The 19250-nt window shown below is 41.0% G+C and overlaps 1 protein-coding gene across 6 annotated transcripts in view; it reads left to right on the forward strand.

Annotated features, from left to right (window-relative positions):
- The window catches only part of CLTCL1 (clathrin heavy chain like 1), a 34703-nt gene extending 19910 nt beyond the window's left edge, over positions 1-14793 (forward strand). Inside the window, exons 16-34 of one of the 6 annotated variants that reach the window (XR_001331557.2) lie at positions 160-302; positions 890-1124; positions 2932-3054; positions 3473-3618; positions 4010-4193; positions 4375-4567; positions 5057-5214; positions 5308-5472; positions 5650-5757; positions 6167-6334; positions 6417-6566; positions 7367-7498; positions 7843-7953; positions 8479-8649; positions 9211-9432; positions 10141-10161; positions 12376-12451; positions 12809-12939; positions 13458-13579. Coding sequence is in view for 3 of the 6 variants with exons in the window: in XM_014253818.2 (XP_014109293.1) it covers positions 160-302; positions 890-1124; positions 2932-3054; positions 3473-3618; positions 4010-4193; positions 4375-4567; positions 5057-5214; positions 5308-5472; positions 5650-5757; positions 6167-6334; positions 6417-6566; positions 7367-7498; positions 7843-7953; positions 8479-8649; positions 9211-9432; positions 10141-10161; positions 12376-12451; positions 13458-13573 (2622 nt within the window). In the remaining 3 variants the exon portion in view is untranslated. Of the gene's footprint in view, positions 1-159; positions 303-889; positions 1125-2931; positions 3055-3472; positions 3619-4009; positions 4194-4374; positions 4568-5056; positions 5215-5307; positions 5473-5649; positions 5758-6166; positions 6335-6416; positions 6567-7366; positions 7499-7842; positions 7954-8478; positions 8650-9210; positions 9433-10140; positions 10162-12375; positions 12452-12808; positions 12940-13457 lie in introns of all 6 variants that reach the window. The other 5 variants (XR_015774286.1, XR_015774287.1, XM_014253818.2 and 2 more) reach the window with 5 other exon arrangements.
- The last annotated feature ends 4457 nt before the right edge of the window (positions 14794-19250 follow it).

Raw genomic sequence — 19250 nt, forward strand, 5'->3', positions numbered from 1 at the left:
AAACATTGTTCCTGGAATGTATATACAAATGTTAGTTACTCAAAGTTCTCTGCTCTGAAGCATAATTGAAATGGTTAGCTAGAACTTCCTCACATGGAAGGCTGGGGGTGCATTATTAGTAATGCTAATAACTAATTTTAATGATGGTGGTGATTCTAGGTGAATCCTAGCCGTATACCAGCAGTGGTTGGAGGGCTTCTTGATGTAGATTGTTCTGAAGATGTCATCAAGAACTTGATCATGGTGGTGAGAGGGCAGTTCTCCACAGATGAGCTAGTGGCTGAAGTGGAAAAAAGAAATCGGTAATGAAAATGCATCTGTAGGCACCAGTGGTGGGCTTCCCTGACCCTGCTATACACAGATTGAATTGCATGCAGTTTTGTTAAATGATAAAGCACTAATGTTGTTTTGTGTTCCTTTATAGAAAAGCAGTTCAAATTTGCTAGTCAGTCTTTCCATTGTTTGTGTCATGTAGGAACGCCTGACAGCACTGTATGATGTATAATATGGCTTTTGAACACTCCCATACAGCCAGCCATGGGATGTGCCTTTGGAGTAAATTTGGATCAAACTGTCTTGACAGTCTAGCTGCAGGCACACAGCAGCTTCTGTTGTTAGTTTCTATTAGTGCCTGTAAAATGAACAAATGGCTTTAAGCATGAACTGCCAGCTAATACAACAGGAGTTGAGAGATTGTAAAACTAGGGGTATCTGCAGCCTTCCCTGATTGATGTTAAACTGCAGATCTCATTAAAAAATAACTGGCTGGTCTGTGTTTGCTTTTAAGTTTGACCAGAAGACTTGCTTGAAGGGAAGGCCAGGTACTGAGTGGTAACTGTCAAGCATACCTCAGTCTAACTAAAAACCAAAAATGTTTGTTTCTTCAAAGGCTTAAGTTGCTGTTGCCATGGCTTGAATCAAGGATTCATGAAGGCTGTGAAGAACCTGCGACACATAATGCTTTGGCCAAAATCTACATTGACAGTAATAATAATCCAGAACGCTTCCTTCGTGAGAATCCTTACTATGACAGCCGTGTAGTTGGCAAATACTGTGAAAAGAGGGATCCTCATCTGGCTTGCGTTGCCTATGAGAGGGGGCAGTGTGATCTGGAACTCATAAAGGTTAGCAAAACTACGTTTATAAACATGCTTAAAAGAACTGCTTTCTGCCTGAAGTGGAAGACTGTCTGGCTATTAGTCTACCACTTGAAGAATCCTGTCCTGCAGTCTCACTCAGGAGTTGAGGCAGGTGGGATTCTTCTATGTGGAGACAGTAATTTTTATGCTGATGAGAAAAACTTACGCTATACATCCAAGCTGGAATTGTATAAGTGGAACTTTGAATGGATCCATGTCTTTTATCCACTGATTCTGCTTGAAATTAATTTGTTTATTAGGCCCAGGTAATGAATATGCCTACCATTAATGCTTTGTTAATTTGATTTTTTTTTTTGAGCTTTGAAGGCTTAACAGGATGAACAGGCTGTCATCTAGCCCTACAGTGAAAAAAAAGTTTCCCTAAAACTAAAACAGGACTTGTAATTTTCCTTTTTTTTTTTTCCTTTTTTTTTTTGACCCATAGACTTGCTCCAGTACTTAACCAGAAATGAGGAAAATAAATGTTGACAGTCTAACTACAAGAACTTACTCCAATAGCATTCCTTTCCTTTTTTTAAGCTTGTTCTTAGAACATCCTTCAGAATTTCAAGGGCAAGTGAAATTCTCGGGGTTCTCTAACACTTTCTAGTCTCAATATGAACACCAGAGCTTAATGTCAGATTAAGCCAGTAGTGCTTGTGGCTGCTGAGAAAAGCATTCTTCTCCTACTTGCACTTCTATCCTGGTATATGCAGAGAAAATCAGCCGTGAGCATTAGAATGGCAGTACAGTCCAGGCTCGCTGCTGAAAGTGGATGGCTTTCCAGCCTGAGTGGGTTAATTTTTAAGTAATAGTTGCACTCTAGCTGTTAAAAAAGGGCTGGCTGCATTTGTCTCCTTTATTTCAGGATATGAAGGTGGCTTTGAATTGTTGTTTGCTAGGAGACTGCTAGGATAAACTTTACCGTTCTGCTTAACCGTTAAAGCCTGTCTGTACCAGTTTCTTTCTGGAACTGATGTTCTGAGTTTTTTCTGGTTATGGAGAAATGATCTTCCTGTAAAAATTATTCTTGAGACTTATTATTGTAGTCTCCTAGAAGAAGGATCAACTCCTGCAACTGATACATGTAAAGCATAAAACAAAATTGTGCTAGTACTCATTTCCTTACAGTACAGTAATTGAGATTCCACAGGCTTATTTGGATACCAGCAATGTGAGCTGTTGCTACAAGATGACTTAGGCCTTCAGGCTTCTACTCTTCTAGCTGGAAGTTGAAGCTAGTGGTATGAATAGGATCATGACTTGTAACTCTTTCATGGTGCACTTCTATAAGGAATTTCACATTTATTCTGTACCCTTAACACCTTCACAAGAGAATCCAAGCCACTTGCTATTCTGAACACTTGTAAACACATGTAAAGCTAATGACACCAAATACTTAACCTACTTCTACCTTTAAACACCTGCACCATTCCTCAGTTCGCTACTTAGCACTGCCCAGGCAAGTGGCTCCCCTTTCTAGATTTAAAACTTAAGTTCTTCAGGCTTCTGCAGGTCTTCACTTCAACCAGAAGCAAATAGTTACTGTGAAGCCACAGTCAGAGTGTTTGTGTGTTGGGCAAAACCAAGAGAAGCTGTAGAAATTCTGCTGCAGACCTTCTCCATGAGCCTTCCAGATCAGAGGTTGGGTAAGAACTTGTCTGTGGCATTTAGCATTGGTCAGAAATTAGTTCTAGTCAGTCTTCTAGACTGTCTGGTTCATAGCTAGCTAAACCTGTCTTGCGGTACTGACCCTTAATAATAATTCCAATAATTGTAACTTCTCCTTCAGGTGTGCAATGAGAACTCCCTGTTTAAGAGCGAGGCTCGTTATCTGGTACGCAGGAAGGACCCTGAGCTCTGGGCAAATGTACTGGAAGAAAACAACCCTTTCAGGCGGCAGCTTATTGACCAGGTAAAGGAAACAGGTTAAACTTCTAGTGTGTGGAGACCTCAGGATGTCTCAGAAACATTATGGAGCATTAAAGTAGCATTCTTCCCCCACAAGGCCCCTTAAAACCCCATCTTACCATAAAGAAGTTTGTAAGAGTTAGAGTGGCAGGTATTCTGACCTTCATGGTAACCACGAAGCTACCAGTAAGATACTTTTTCTGTCCTGGAGAATGACCTTCCTCTAGTGAATTTGTTTCCCATACAGATGTGAATGGGGCTTTACTTCTCTGTAAAGTACAGGTAATAGCTGTTTCTTGCTGTCTTTATCAAAATACTCTAAAAGTTCTGAAGCTTTAATTTATAGTTCACTGGACAGATAACAAATGGAAAAATATTTCATTTAGGGAAAACACTTAATAGTTTCTTGCCTTTGAATCTAGGTTGTCCAAACAGCTTTATCAGAGACACAGGATCCAGAGGAAGTTTCTGTAACTGTGAAAGCTTTCATGACTGCTGATCTGCCAAATGAACTGATTGAGTTATTGGAAAAAATTGTCTTGGATAATTCTGTATTCAGTGAACACAGGTAAGAGGAGAGCTTTGCCCTCAAGTTTTGCCTATTCAGTGCCTTTGTTTAGGTTGTGAATGATCCAGGTTATCATGGGCCTCTTGGTTGCAAGACCTAAGCACTCTTCAGTGTTTACTATAAGGTGAAAAGCTAGAATTTCGAGTGCTTTGTGCTTGAAGAACAGAGCTAGTTCACACTGTGCAGTTTGCAGTGATGTGTTGAGAACAGGGAACACTAATATTGGTAAGCAATTTCTTTTTGAAGGTAAGTGTCAGTGGTTCTCAATCTGGGGATGAAATGTCATTTCTAGTGACAGGAAGTGGGTTTATTTTTTCACATGTAAAATCCATGTCACTTAAGCAGGTGTTGCTGTGCACTGCTTATAGCCTATGCCTTCTGTTAACCAAAGGAATCTCCAGAACCTGCTGATCCTGACTGCCATTAAGGCTGACCGCACGCGAGTGATGGAATACATCAATCGGCTGGATAACTATGATGCCCCAGATATTGCAAACATTGCCATCAGTAATGAGCTATATGAGGAAGCCTTTGCTATATTCAGAAAATTTGATGTCAATACTTCAGCAATTCAGGTGAGGTGTGGTTCCTGTATGATGCTGTAGAATGCTTCCCTGGACAGAAATGGCTGTTCTAAGAGCAGTTAGCTTAATATTGCTTACACAGAGCAGTGTATACACTTGAAGAAAGGCTTCTGTTAAAATGGACAGTGTTACAAAACGTCAATTTTTAACTTGGAACTTCAATTTCAAACAGGTGCTGATTGAGCACATTGGCAATTTAGACCGTGCTTATGAATTTGCAGAGAGATGTAATGAACCAGCAGTGTGGAGCCAGCTGGCCAGAGCACAGCTCCAGAAAGACTTGGTGAAGGAAGCCATTGACTCCTATATAAAGGCAGATGATCCATCTGCCTACATGGAAGTTGTTCAGGCAGCTAATAGAAATGGTAAGGCAAAGCATCTTCAAATTGCTTGGATGTGAGCTAGGTTATTGCATTTATATTTAGCAGCAGAGGCTATTGAGACTTAAGAATTCTGTTTCAGAGGAAGTTGAAAAAGTCAGTACATGGAATGGATCAGTCAATATTAGATGAGATTCCTGTCAATAAGGTTGTCTGTCTTGCTACACCAGACGTATCTCCACACAGTCTGTGGAGATAATTTGGACTGTTACCTATAATGTCACTAAGTGTAATGTATTTATTTAGTTTTGTATGGCACAGTTGCTTGCCAATTGGATTGCAGATCAGTAGCAAGAAGTCCAGTCTTACCTGAAGGTGACTTTGTGTTGTCCATAGCTGAAGTTACGGAATTGGCTTACTATTGTGATAGAGGAGAGTCTTGAGCCTGCTACTGAAAACTGTCCCTAAGGTGGCCAAGGTAAACAACACAGAATGACTAAACACAGGACCTTAGATATCTCTGCTCTCTTCCAGATAACTGGGAGGACCTAGTCAAGTTCTTACAGATGGCCAGGAAGAAGGCTAGAGAGTCTTATGTGGAGACAGAACTTATTTTTGCTTTGGCAAAAACAAATCGTCTGTCAGAACTGGAGGAGTTCATTAGTGGCCCTAATAATGCCCATATACAACAGGTATGTCTTGATCCTGTTTCCAAGTGTGACTTGCTGCTTAGTTGACCCCTCATTCTTGCTGCTGCCCTTGTTTACCTTGGACTCCTCCTTCAGGTCGGTGATCGCTGTTACGAAGAGGGGATGTATGAAGCAGCAAAACTTCTCTACAACAACGTATCCAACTTTGCTCGCCTGGCATCTACCTTGGTGCACCTCGGGGAGTATCAGGCAGCCGTGGACAGTGGCCGCAAAGCCAATAGCACAAGGACTTGGAAGGAGGTGACTTAAACTTGTGGGTAGTAGATTTTAATTCTAGAGCAAGTATTATGGAAACACCTATTTGGAACCGTTAGTAAATCTCAAATTTGGTAAAAGCTTTGTCCTGTTAACTATTTGCTTGTTGTCACTTTACCGTTCCTAATACAGTCCTAATACATTTGCTGACTGTCATGACAGGTCTGCTTTGCCTGTGTGGACGGAAAAGAATTCCGCTTGGCACAGATCTGTGGCTTACACATTGTTATCCATGCTGATGAACTTGAGGAGCTGATCAGTTACTATCAGGTAACTGTTAATATGCTAGAAGACTTGTACAGCATACTTGTATCTGCTAATAAAGTGCTCAGAGAAAAAAAAAATATACACTGGAGGCTAATATCTAAATTAATTTGTCCTCTATCTTTGTATTTATCTATATATTTATTATACTATTATTATATTGTTTATTATATATATATTTATATATAATTATATATATATTTCTATTTCTCTGTATTTCTTAGTGGCAACATGCATTTTTTCTGTAGTCAATGGAGAGGTAATAGTTTTCCATTGTGCCTTCTTTTATAATTCTCTAACCTCATTGGAATCAAAAATGCAAGCACTTTCAACGGAGAGGAAATCAAAGCATGTTGTGTTTAAGTAAATACGCATTTTAGCAAGCTTAATTAATCCTTATTTTCCTAACATCCAGGATCGTGGCTACTTTGAAGAACTGATTGCCCTTTTGGAAGCTGCTTTGGGCCTAGAGCGTGCTCATATGGGGATGTTTACTGAACTTGCCATCTTATACTCCAAATTCAAGCCTCAAAAAATGAGGGAACATCTGGAGCTTTTCTGGTCTAGAGTTAATATTCCAAAGGTATGCAGTAAGGTAGCTGCAAGTGAAGGTGGGAAGCTGCCAGTGAATAAAACCTGGTGCATTTTTTTGTTTGTTTTATTAGGTGCTCAGAGCTGCAGAACAGGCTCATCTCTGGGCAGAACTTGTATTCCTCTATGACAAGTATGAGGAGTATGACAATGCAATAATTACTATGATGAATCATCCCACTGATGCCTGGAAAGAAGGCCAGTTTAAAGATATAATTGCCAAGGTAAGTAACTTGGTAAGTGAAGCAAAATGCTGAAAGCTTCTTTCAGGAGAGAAAAAATGTACAACAGAATTGCTATTTAGAAAACAGTTTGCGTAAGCTACTACTCAGTTCTTCTGCTGTACTTCCAATCAGTTTAACACAGTTTCTTTTCTGCTGTGCAGCACATTCTGTTGAGTGGCTGCAGCTAGCAGAGAATGTTTTCAGAGACTGCACAGGATCATAGGTCACAAGCAAGAGGCCTAACCTCCTTAATACTTTTGAGCTGACTGCTGTTTTAGTCTGAGGCTGTAACTGTTCTTGGAAGATTTCTGCATATGTTTCCAGCTGTTTCAGTGTGAGAAATGGGGTGGGAAGTGCCATGAGAACAGCAGAGAATAGTGAATCGAGAAATAGTTTAAACAAGGTTTAAGACTGAGTACACTCTTACTGCACTGGGGGCTTCAAGGAAACAGTTCAAAGACCTTTTAAGGCTGCAGTCTTCACTGGCTTCAGAAGTCAACAAATGGTCGTATTAACTGTAGTGGGCTGCCTGTGCCAGGACCTCTTCAGTGGATAGATTAGAATTGGTTTGTAATGCCCCTGGTAGCCTGTGATTTCACTGTCTGGAAGAAGTTGGTACAAGAAGCAGTCCTAGGATTGAATAAGAATTCTGCATAAGTGTAAAACTTCTGACCTCTAGAAGGAAGCTTAAGCTGTTGTTTAGTAGGAGTCACATAAAATTTGTGGTGAGTTAAGTGGTCGAAACTATGCACCTTAGGCTTACTTCTGTTTGAAGTACTAACTAGTATCTGATCATGCAGGTGGCCAATGTGGAGCTGTACTACAAAGCTTTGCAGTTCTACTTAGACTACAAACCTCTGCTGATCAATGATCTCCTACTTGTATTATCTCCACGACTGGATCACACCAGGACAGTCAATTTTTTCTCAAAGGTGAGCTTGGGAGAGCATATAGGTCAACACAAAGTCCTCTTGCTGAAGTTAAGATACTCCAGGCTCTGGCTGGAAAACAAGAGTTGGCATCTGCTGAGTAGCTTTGCCTGCAGTATAAAGGACTGAGAAGCAGCCCAGTCCTGGCTTGATATGGGAAATCCAGGAAGAGTTACGTAACTGGCCTTGGAGACTTTTAGTTTACTTCTGGTAATACAAGGCACCTTCTCTGAAGGGTTTTAACAATGAGCACAAGCTCTTGTAATAACAAATGGGAACCTGTTTCAGGAGAAGGCAGTGTCAGGATTGCTATATTTAATCTTGTATTGGAAACCTCTTCTTTCCAGGTTAATCAGCTACTTCTGGTAAAGCCTTATCTGCGTTCAGTCCAGAACCACAACAACAAAGGAGTTAATGAAGCTCTAAACAACCTTTTAACAGAAGAGGAAGATTTCCAGGTGAGCCCCAAAAAACAGATTGCTAAGCCTGAGGGATGGTCCTCTGACAAAAATACACAGTAGCGTCCTTGAGTAGAAGATAACACTTCTCCAAAGCAAGAGAGAAGGCGTGCAGTCAGGCCCTTAGCAGGCAGGAGTCTTGAGACATCAATGATTTGCAGAAAAGTGGGTGCCACAGATGTTTTTCTCAGAACAGACCTCAAAAAGGTCAGTATCAGGTGTGTACTCAGTGGGCAGCACTTCTGTAAATAAATTTGCTTTTGGCTCCAATGGCTGCTATTTGAAGACACGCTTTGTCTTTTAATGTAACTAGCTCTTCTCTCTGGACCCAGTATCACCAAGATTAACATCTTGCTTTGTTAGAAAACATCCTTTGGAGAGGTGCATGAAACACTTAGGTAAATAAGTTGTAACCATAGCAGCTGGCAGAACTGAAACTCTTGCACACTATGATTAGATGCTTCTCTACTCTAGTTCTCACCTGCTGCCATCTGGAAGCACGTGTAACAACTCTCTCTGAAACAGGGTTTGAGAGCTTCCATTGATGCCTATGACAACTTTGATAACATAACGTTGGCTCAGCGTCTGGAAAAGCATGAACTAATTGAATTTAGGCGTATTGCAGCATACTTGTACAAGGGTAACAACCGCTGGAAACAGAGTGTGGAGCTGTGCAAGAAAGACCGTCTATATAAGGTGAGTTAATGACACTGCATAAATCTCCTGGATACTGAATGTTTGTTAGTTTCAAATCTGGAGTTTTAGTTAATAGTCCTTGACTTGAAGGAAAGACTCAAAGCAGAAGTGGTTGCAGTTTCAAATGCATGTCTTAAATCTAGTTTCATAATGTTGTCCTGTACCTGAGGATCTGTCTCTGTCAATCAGTGGCATCTGTATAATTACCTGGATCAATATGGAACATTCTCTATAGAACTCAAGTCACAGGCTCTTGTAAGGGTACAGATGAAATGTGATTACACTGGTATGCTCTTCAAGCCTGTAGTGAGTTCTTACAGGCCAATTTGTGCAATAGTCTGTAGGAAACCTTTTGGATGGATGTTATTAAAGTATCTGGCTTGCCTCAGAGTTGTTGTGTGTGGTATCTTGCCTTCTACAGAGCATGCCTGATGTTGTTAAAGACTAACTTCATGGTATGCCAAATACCCGGCTTATCTAGGTAGTAATAACTGGGATGTAAGATGTAGAGCAAGATGTTGACAGGCAAGGGTCAAGCTTAAATGTTGTTCTCTTCTGTAGGATGCTATGCAGTATGCTGCAGAGTCCAAAGATGCAGAGCTGGCTGAGAAGCTGCTCCAGTGGTTCTTGGAAGAAGGCAAGCAGGAGTGCTTTGCAGCCTGCCTTTTCACATGCTATGACTTACTGCACCCAGATGTAGTCCTTGAGTTGGCATGGAGACATAACATAATGGACTTTGCAATGCCTTACTTCATCCAAGTGATCAGAGAGTACCTTACCAAAGTGAGTATTGCATAGGCTAAAGAGCTGGGACTTGAGTCTTCTGTATGATTAGCATTATGTAAACCAGAGCTCTTTGCATACATTTGGAATATTACCATTCCTCATAGAAGAAGTCTTCTTGAAGTTCTGTAGGTTTCATCACTCCAGGCTAGCTAGCAAAGTCTGTAAATAAATGCCTTGGCACTTGAAGAGGTCTGGTTAAACTGCTTTTAGCAGCAGATAGAAGCAATTGTACTTCTCAGCTCCATAGCTGATGAACTGAAAACTTGGTGAAGACAACACATAACACTTTTATCTTTGTGTAACTATGAAAGTAAAGTCACTTTATTTCCTAGAGTAAAAAGAGCATAGGGCTTTTGAGTAACTAATTGTATACATATATTTTATATCAGCCATAGGAGTAGACTGCTGAAGGTGTTTTGTGTTTTAAATGGAAGACAGAACTTTAGATGCATAGTCTGGTTGTATGATACTGATACCAAGAACTGGCCCTCAACTGAGGGAAGAGAGATTCTCATCATGTGTGGTCCTGAAATGCTTGTCTCAAACAGCTCCAAGATCCTAAGCTTAGATTTTGCCTTGGAAAGCTGTGGGATTGCATAGGACATCACCGTAAAGAATTTCATTAAAATTAGCAATGTAAAAGTGACTGCTTCAGGTTGCTTCTAATAACTCATGTTAAGTATTCCCCTCTGAATTTTCTTGCAGGTTGATGGACTGTTCTATAAGGTGACACTCTGATTTCAAACTCTGTGTTCATTTGTGTCCCTCAATATCCTAGGTTTCTTTTACAGGAATCTAGCTGTAGCTTCTGCCAGAAGAGCAGTGTAATCTAGCTCTAACTCATTTCCTGTTCACTTTCTAATGCTAAAAGGATAACTATTCACAAGCAACTTGAAAATCCAACCAGACTCTTCTCCTCTTCATGGGAAACAAAAACAGGTGCTTGAGGAGGGCTTTACTTTGAGCTCCTTTTCACTGAATGCTGTTCATAAACAAAGAAAAGCAGTTGCCATGTAACAGGATGTGTTCTAAGAGCAAATTGCTTTTTACACTGTAAATTACCAAAGTGTGCAGTAACTCAGGCATGATGGTGAATTTGAATAGTGCCATGAAGCTTCTGTAAACTTCTTGCCTGTTGGTATGATGAAAGTACTTGCACAGATCTTAAACATCCCCTACTCCTCATATGTCAGAAGAAACTTGCCACATGAGTTTACCTGAACTCTTCCATGTGAGGTTTAGGTCTAAAATAATTTATTTTAAACTGCTGGTTGGATTTACAAGTAATCATGTGTACTAAATATGGGATAACTTGCCAGAAGGAAAATCTGCATGGTGAAAGTGGTTTACAGTGAAACTAATTTAGTTTGTTGAATTAACTGCAAAACATGAAATTGGAGAATGGGCTTTATAAATGTGGTATGTCTAAAATTGTCATGTAACTAACTTCAAAAGCACAAAAGAATAGACTAGTTTCAGTGGGGTCTGTAAATCTTCCAGAATTTCTGTCTTTTCTGCATAAAAAAAAAGTTAAAGCACAGAACCTCTGTTGCAGAAGGACATGGAGTATGGAGTAAGGACAGAAGGCGTATGGAGTATAGTGACACCTGGAAGCCTTTTGAACCAGTTCTAGGCAGCAGAGCAGATGTGATCTGGCTTTCCCAGAGCTGCTCATCCCTTGTTGGGGATGGCTGCTCGGCATTCCTGCTTTTTGCCCAGCTGAGGGCAGGACTGCGCTGCTGGCCAGAGCCACTGTAGGACAGCAGCAGGGAAAGGCAAACCCGAGAGAGCAGAGTCCAGGGGTAAATAGAGCAGGACAGGTAATTGGAAATGGGTAGCTGTCAATTGCTTTGATCCATAGTAATTTGGATAGCATTTTTAACACCAATATTTAGTGTTATGCTGGAGAGCTCTTAGGCTGATAGCTATAAAAGAACCAGTAAAAGACCTGCTGCCCCTCAAGTTGTCAGTTTGAGTTGCAAACTTCAAAACATTGAGGAAGCTGTTAAACACCATATCTGGATAGCATCTCTAAAGTGTAACAGAGACCCCTCTTGAAGGCAGTTCTCAGACCAGATGTGATTCTTGCAGTGGGAAAGGAGGATGAGGAACAGCTGAAATACAGCATTGGGCTAAATGTAGGTTTGCCCAGGATATTACTGCCTGTACCAGGATGTGAAGCTGTGTGACTTTTATGCCTTGTAGTCTTCAGTCTCAGTGGTTCTCTTCTGGAAGATATAACTTGTTAAACCTGAGAAGGAAGGTACTGTTGCTCTTTGGATTGCTCTCCCACACCCACAATCTAAAGTTGTGTTTAGGGCTCCTGCATTACTGTAGCACTTCCACAAATTTGTTCAGCATGAACAGAGCTTTATGTGGCACAGCACTGAGATCTGTATAAAGCTGGTACTACTAGACCACTTTCCATGATAGTTCTAGTCTCCCCTAGAAGTCTCTGTGAGTACCAATATGGTTAAACCAGTACCTTGCAGCCAGGTTAGGCTGTAGTCCTAGACAAGATCAAACTTCACGGGCCTGGAATATTTGCAAATATCTGTGAGGTGTCACTGAAGGGGATAAGAACTGCAGATATTATTAATAGATAAATGTAGATTAGGCCCATTTGAGATGATGGTTGCTCTGTTGGGTTTGAGTTCTGAGTCATAGTTAGCAGTCACTAGAATAGGGCCCCAAAAATGCTTCCTTTGAAGGTAATGAGTACCTCATCTGCATTGGAGAGCTGTTGTTTATTGCAATACGTCTAAAAGAATTGGGAGGTCAGTTTTACAACAAAGCTTGCTAGGAATAGGCAGACTTCAGTAGACTAACTTGGAGTAAAAAGGAGCACTTGATAGCTGAAGTACCAGGCATGAAAAGCTTCACACAGTGGTGCAATTCATAAACAAGGCCTTCATAAATCTCCTGTTCACTTCAATGTAGGTGGATAAACTTGATGCTTCTGAAAGCCTAAGAAAAGAAGAGGAACAAGTAACTGAACCCACTCCAATAGTATTTGGTAGGTTTTAATTGATTGCCTGTTGTCACTCTGGTCTCTCTTTGTGGAGGCAGCTTACATGATTATGTTGTATCCGAGAAAACTGGTTTCAACTAGATAGTAATTGAAGTGGTTGTTTCTGGTCAATGAACTGTGTAAGTTGTTGAAGTGACATCTTGCTCTTACAGTACTTCTGTTCTTCAGATTAAAGCATTGCTCCTCTTACATGGCTCAGATCTCTACTTTAGGAATTGTATTTCAGTGTGGTAATAGGACAGGGGATTACCAGGGTGTTTGCCAACCCCAGGAATAATTTAGCATGAAAATTCCTCTTCTTATTCCTGTCTGAGGAATGTGTCTGCTTTCTGCTCTTCCAAGTAGAAAAGCAGACTGGCTTTCTAGCTCACGCATTATAAGACATGTGCAGCCAAAACACCATGGCTGTCTTGAAGTGTGATGCTATTTTAGAAGCCCTTCTGAAGAAACATTCAAGCACCTAGAAGTGGCTGGTAAGGGAAGGATGTGACTGGTTCACTGTCTGATATAAATGTTAACATGAATTTAACAGATGCATGAGGCATGTGCAGTCCTAGTGATGAAAACAAATCTGTCAAGGTGTGTTCAGACCTTTTGCAGCACCCTCCAGACTGTGAGACCTAACAGACCTAACTATTTGCTTGAATTGCTTTATTCTTTAGATCTGACCATGCATGTGTTAAATAATATCAGTTTGGCTTTCAGTATGGTCTCTTCAAAATAAGCCATATTTATTTTGACCTTAAGATGAATATCCATTGATCTTCCCTCTGAGTCCTGCCTTGCTCTTCTGTAGCTTCCTGGTAGCAAGAGCAGATGGCATGGGTGCCCGCTCCATGGCACACATTGGGGAAAGTGGGACTTGCTGGTGTGTGCTTGCACAGGGGCTGATTTTTAGCTAAAGCCTAATAGTCATATCACACAGTACAGCTAGCATTAGGTAAGCTTGGGACTTTAAACTAACTTTCTTTTTGTCTCATGCTTTTCCTAGGCCAGCAGTTGATGTTAACAGCAGGCCCCAGTGCAGTACCTCCCCAGGCAAACTTCCCATACGGATACACAGCACCAGGATTCACCCAGCCGCCTGTTTATGGTTTCAATATGTAACTAGCTCTCTGACAGACCTTCACTGTCTCTGTTCTCTTCCTTCCCGTCCCTTTTTAACTTCTCCAAGAAGTGTACAAGGCACAGATGACCTTCTGTTGGCTGAACACACTTGCAGCCCAGCTCAGTGAGGAGACTTCAGCAGGATGCCTGTTACTGTTATTTATTGATTATTGTCCGGTTACATTTCGACCTCTGAAAGGCAGCTTTTGTTAATGACATAGTGAGAATCTTGTCTGAAGTTAAGGCACTATTTCACTAACTCATATAGCAATAACTACTTGAGGCCAGGGGGAAGAGAGCATAATTTTCATTGTTTTGAAAAGCCCATTGAAGGCAGCTGGGAAATTGCCTGGCACCAAGTTGTTAAAGCTTTAGCTGAAGCTACTGAAGTAGCAAGGTTGTTAACAATTCAATGAAATATCTCTTTAATAATGAATTGTTGAAAGCTTGTGTACATCTGATCACCCCATTTTATTTGCGTTCTTATGTGCAAAAGAAAATGGGCTTTTCTAATACTTGTGCTCTGAATGTTTAGAGGAATATTGGAAAAGTTTCCTTTTATGGACAGTAATGCTGTTGGAGTTCAATGCTGTTGGGGTTCAATACTGTTGGAGTCTGTTCTCTATTTTCTGGAGTAGATCTGAGACTTGAAGAAAATAAATCTTCTCATGCCAGAGAGCAAACACTTCCCAGATCCTTTTTGTTTAACAAGAAGAGAGCATGTTACTTACTGACATTAAATGGTACTAAACAAACCTCAGCTGTGTGTGGCAAGAGAACATAGGAGTGTGCATGGGCTGCCAAAGCACTGGAGATGCAAGAGCACAGCGTCAGGGTTGGGGAGGGGCACACACTGCTACCGTATTGAGGCAGTAGAGAGGGCCATAATCCTGACTTTTTATTTGCACCTTTAACTGATTCTGGCATTGGCTTCCTGCCACACCGTGTTCTGACCCTGTCTGGTGGGCAGTCAGCACCACCCAAGTGACCAGGGTGCACTGACTCAGTTCTGCTGTGCTGCAGTAGCATCAACAGCTTGTCCATCACCCACCTCTTCCTTTGAGAATGCCAACAGGGATGTATTATTACTTTGTGCCACTTCAAATACATGTATCATTAACGTTTTATGTACTTAGATAACAATGTATAATTTATGTTTATGAATCTTGTGCTAATCTTGAATATTATAAAAGTCCAATTATAAATGTAAAACTGCAGTATCCACTGTGTGGTTCTAGTCTTACTGTCTTGGGTATGGGGACTGGCTGGTAGCAATGTACTACCACTCATAGCATCAGGTTTCTTAATCCGATAACTGAGGATTCCAGGCAGGAAAAGGGACACTTGTGCCAAGGCACATAACAGGGCAGGCCTAGGAAATAACTTAAAGGGAACTGTGGCCTCTTCACCAGACACATCAGCACACGCTGTCATGTGGGGAGGGTGTGCAGCAGGAGGCAGTCACATGTTCTCATACTTTCATTCACGGGGCTGGGAGAGCTTCAGTCCAATGTGGAGGGAGGTGTGCTACAAGGAGAGAGCATGTTCTCTGCTGAGATACATCAGTATAGCAGTGGTTTGGGTAAGCTGCACGCTTTCGTACTGAGTCCCACTTGGAACAGGGCAAAACACCTTTAAATGCAAACCAGTGGAGATTGTCAGGGTTGTAGAATGGGTTGTAGAATCAGTAACAGCGGACTGTGCTTTGGCACAATTGCAATGAGTGTGTTGTCTCCTTGGTCACCACACCATGACAGTAGTGGCATGCAGTTCCTCCTTCCCGATGGATGCCAGAATACCCCCAGTGTTGTTGCAGCATACTAACCTCAACTTTGTACTGGTCAGCACTCACAGCTCAGCTTGAACTGCTGAGCACTGATGAGTTCAGGCAAATCTCCACTCTGTCCAGACCTACTCATTGCAGGAATTAGCCAGGTAGCTTGCCATTTTCCAAGAAAATAGTGCTTCTATTTTGTAACCAGTTCTTAGACAGTTGAAATAAACTGGCGTAAGTCAGCTGAAACTGAAGATCAGAGATCAGCTCTAGGATTAGTATGACTGTAGGACTTTCCATCCTGTCAACTTAAAAATGGGCTCTGACTTTATAGCAGCAAGTGCAAGCTGATGGTGCAACACAGTGAAGTGCTAGATCAAATACTGGAACAGCTCCTGACTGCAGGGAATTGAGGTAGCCTGGGGATCCTTAATAGCCTCAGTCTAGAAATCTAATTACGGGAGTGACTGAGTTCTCAAGGAAAGCAAAGCTGCCAGCTCTGATCAACAGTCTTGCTTTAGTTGCTCTCCTGGTATTTCAGCTCTTGCTAAGTAAAATGGCTTTTATAAATTTTGTGATCTTGCATTCTAATATGCATTCAAAACAGATTCCCTGCCAATACAGTGCAGCTGTACCTAAAAAGTGGAACAACCTCTTTTATACCAAGATACTTCACTGCTTCTCTGAAAGTGAAGTCATTCACAGTAGGAGATAACCCCTCTTTTAGGGGTTAGGTGAAGGATTTACTGCATTTCATGAATTTGTAACATCCAAGTTTTTGAAAACTTGGATAAGATTGTTTTGCAGACAATCTGCTTTAAAACTAAGCTTCTTGCTAATTCCCATCCCAGTGATACAGGGCTGGTGCTGTCCTGTTGAATCATCTGCTCATGCAGAACCTGTTGCAGCGTGCAGCATCTGGAGACCAACTGCTAGCTCTTATCAGTCAGAGGGTAACTTGCTTGAGACTACATACAGGCTTTTACTGCCTCATGCTGTCCCAGTGAGAAAGAGTATGGATATCCTTCTGTGTAATGGCTCTTGATATTTGTCACCCTGTCTGTCAAACTTTGGGCACATACAGATCTGGCATCAGAGAAGACAAGCAATTCACACAGGGAATTCAGGAGGAATACATCACTGGGGTAAGTCCTGTTTCTTGTTTCACGTAATTGTGTGGTATTTTATAAGACTTCTCTTTCCCCTTTTTAGGACTCTATAATTAAACGGTAGTGTAGCAGAAGGAAATTATCTGAAGTAACTTGGCTCATTAAAAAATAGAAATTCTAGGCAGATGAAGTCTGTTGAAGTTTGTGCAAATAATAGGCATGATACAGTAAGGACAGTAGTAACTGTAGGGTCAAAAAACTAATTCTGATTTAATAGTCTTAGCTGCAGTGCTGAGAGCTGGCACTTAGAGCACAACATGGATCCTTAATTGGGCTGTGGGAAACAAGGAACAACTATGTTTTTTTTTCCTCCAGCAAATCCAGCAGCAGTTACTCAGAAGCCTAAGAAATTTCCTTGGTTTTTGAACTCTAAAACTGACAAACAAACCTTGTCAGATGCCCACTCAAATGAGTGTGAGTAACTTTAGTACTTTGGCAAAGCTGACTGTCAACTGCTTGTAACTAATGCTTATGCTTGGATGTGTGATATCCTAATTGGCAGGCTAGGACTTGGCCTCTGAGAAGTTGCTAGTGTGACTGAATCAGCATGACAGTTTTTCAATCTGCTGAAAAAAATATGAGGCGAGAACTCTTGCAAATCTTGGGACAGGTAACACTATGTGCCAGGTTCTCATAACAAGCATTTTATCAAGTGTATGTATTATCTTATGACAGTGTTATTTCTCACTGTAAAGCTTGCAGTCTTTCTGTGTCCCTTCTGTTCTGCTGTAAATGGTTTGGCTTTGTGCTTGGTTCCAAGCTGACTGCATTTCCTTTTTTGCTTTACAGTGTACCCCAAGACTGCTTCAATCTCATCTGTTTCCAGATAAGGACATGAGGCTGGAAAATGCTTGATGACATCAGAGTGCTTTGTGACACTTGTGTGTAATTTGGTTGTGGTTTGCCAAGTCAATGAGCCTTGCTATAGCAACCTGCAGGTGCACCAGTCCAGTTTAATTAATGGATCTGGAGTCATTATTGTGCACTATCTCCTACTTCAGCAGGTCTCCAGCCCCCAGAGAGAAAGCTAGTCTAGTTTTCTCATTTTTCAATACTGTGCATTTTCTGTGGGTACCTTTCCAAAGGTACCCACAGATCCTGCCTCATGTTTTATACTAATAAAATACTTCAAAATTCTTAGGATAGGTATGTGTTTCAGTTTGTCTGGAGCCTTTACAATTTGTCAAAAAGGCAACAGCATCCATCTGTTTTCTTCCAAGCTAATATAAAGTTGACAGCTTTCAAGCTTAGGATAAATTTGAAATGCAGTCAGTGAAGTCGTGTCTTTTATATATCAGAATTTAAAAATCCTGAGTCAGATTCTGAGCTTATTCAGTTATGCATTTCCTGCGTGATTCAATGACTCAAGATTTTTTTTATCTGTTCTGTTTTTAATCAAGATTGTAAAATTCGTTTGCCTAAAAATCTCCATTTCTCCTTTCCTCCCAGTGGTTATGAAAGGAAGGGATTACAAAGTCTTCTGGTATGTTGTTTTCCACAGCACTAAGTTCTCCAATATTATGCAAAGCACAGATTCCCCAAGCACTGGTTATCCATATGGGGTGCTAGGAGTGAGTTTGGGTGAGAAACAGTGCTTTTAATAAATCTTTGAATTGCTCTCCTTTTGTAAGGTACTTTTTTTTTGTTTGTTTTTCTACTTAGGGGGTGGGGAAATGGCCTCATCAACTGCTAACAGAGTTTGTCAACTGGAGTTGCTTTGTTGAGTAATAGATCCTGCTGTGAAGGATTCACAACCATGGCCTGGTAGCAGAATGATAATTGGTACATGGGCTTCACTCTCTTCTGAGATGAGTCAGGCCCACGCAGATATGAACAAAACAGGGACTTCATGAGAGGCTCAGTTGTGATAATCTCAGTGAATAATCTCGAGTAGCAACAGGAGCTCTTTCTGCATGTGTGCTCAAGTGGGAATCATGTTCGTTGTTTGGAATCATCTTTCTTACAGGAGCTCCTGCTGCACACACTTCAAAGCTGGGGAAATGTTGACTCATCTTTCACTTCTTGAAGCCAGTTATGTGCAGGATCTCTTTTGCATAAAGGAATTCTTTGGTCTCGATAGGGAACTTGAGAGAAAATGAGTTTTCTTATTTTATTATAAGACCGCAAGTGATGGGGATTAATAATGCATGGAAAGGTTTGTAGTAGTTGATGAGTTGTAACAATTGTGCTAATACATCTGTTAATTCAGTGAAATGAAGAGGTTCTCTGATCCCAGGATATATAATAGGAAACTATTTTCCCCATACTTTGATAGCTCATGGTCTCTGAAACCAGTGTGCTGTTTAGTGCCAATTAAATAAAAGTAATAATAATAATTTTAGGGAGAGGCAAGGGAGGAGTAAGTTGGAACCAAGTGTTGTCATGTAAGCATGTGCTTCCAAGGATCCAAAAAACTGTCTGCAATTGCTGTCTGTGTTTGAAAAAATAAATTGTGAAAGTTGCTTTCATTTTCAGTAGCTCTTTTTAATTCTGATTATTAGGGCCTGGAGAGCTGCCATGAAGCACACAGGCTGCAGTAGCACCTGACTGGGTATTTCACAATTCCTGTGTCTTCGTATGCCAGCAGAAACAAGCACCAGCCACCAGCAAGGGAAATGAGTTCAGATTGTCAGAGGGATGTTTCCACAAAAATTCCTGAAGCAAGAGCAGTAACATAGTGGGTTTGATGTTGTGTCTGATGTAGTTGCTCTTTTATGCTTTGACCGTGCATTCC

This window comes from Pseudopodoces humilis, chromosome 20 (genome assembly GCF_049639895.1).
Source record: "Pseudopodoces humilis isolate 2021_Gansu_Grassland_sample_001 chromosome 20, ASM4963989v1, whole genome shotgun sequence".
In the NCBI taxonomy this organism is placed as follows: domain Eukaryota; kingdom Metazoa; phylum Chordata; class Aves; order Passeriformes; family Paridae; genus Pseudopodoces; species Pseudopodoces humilis.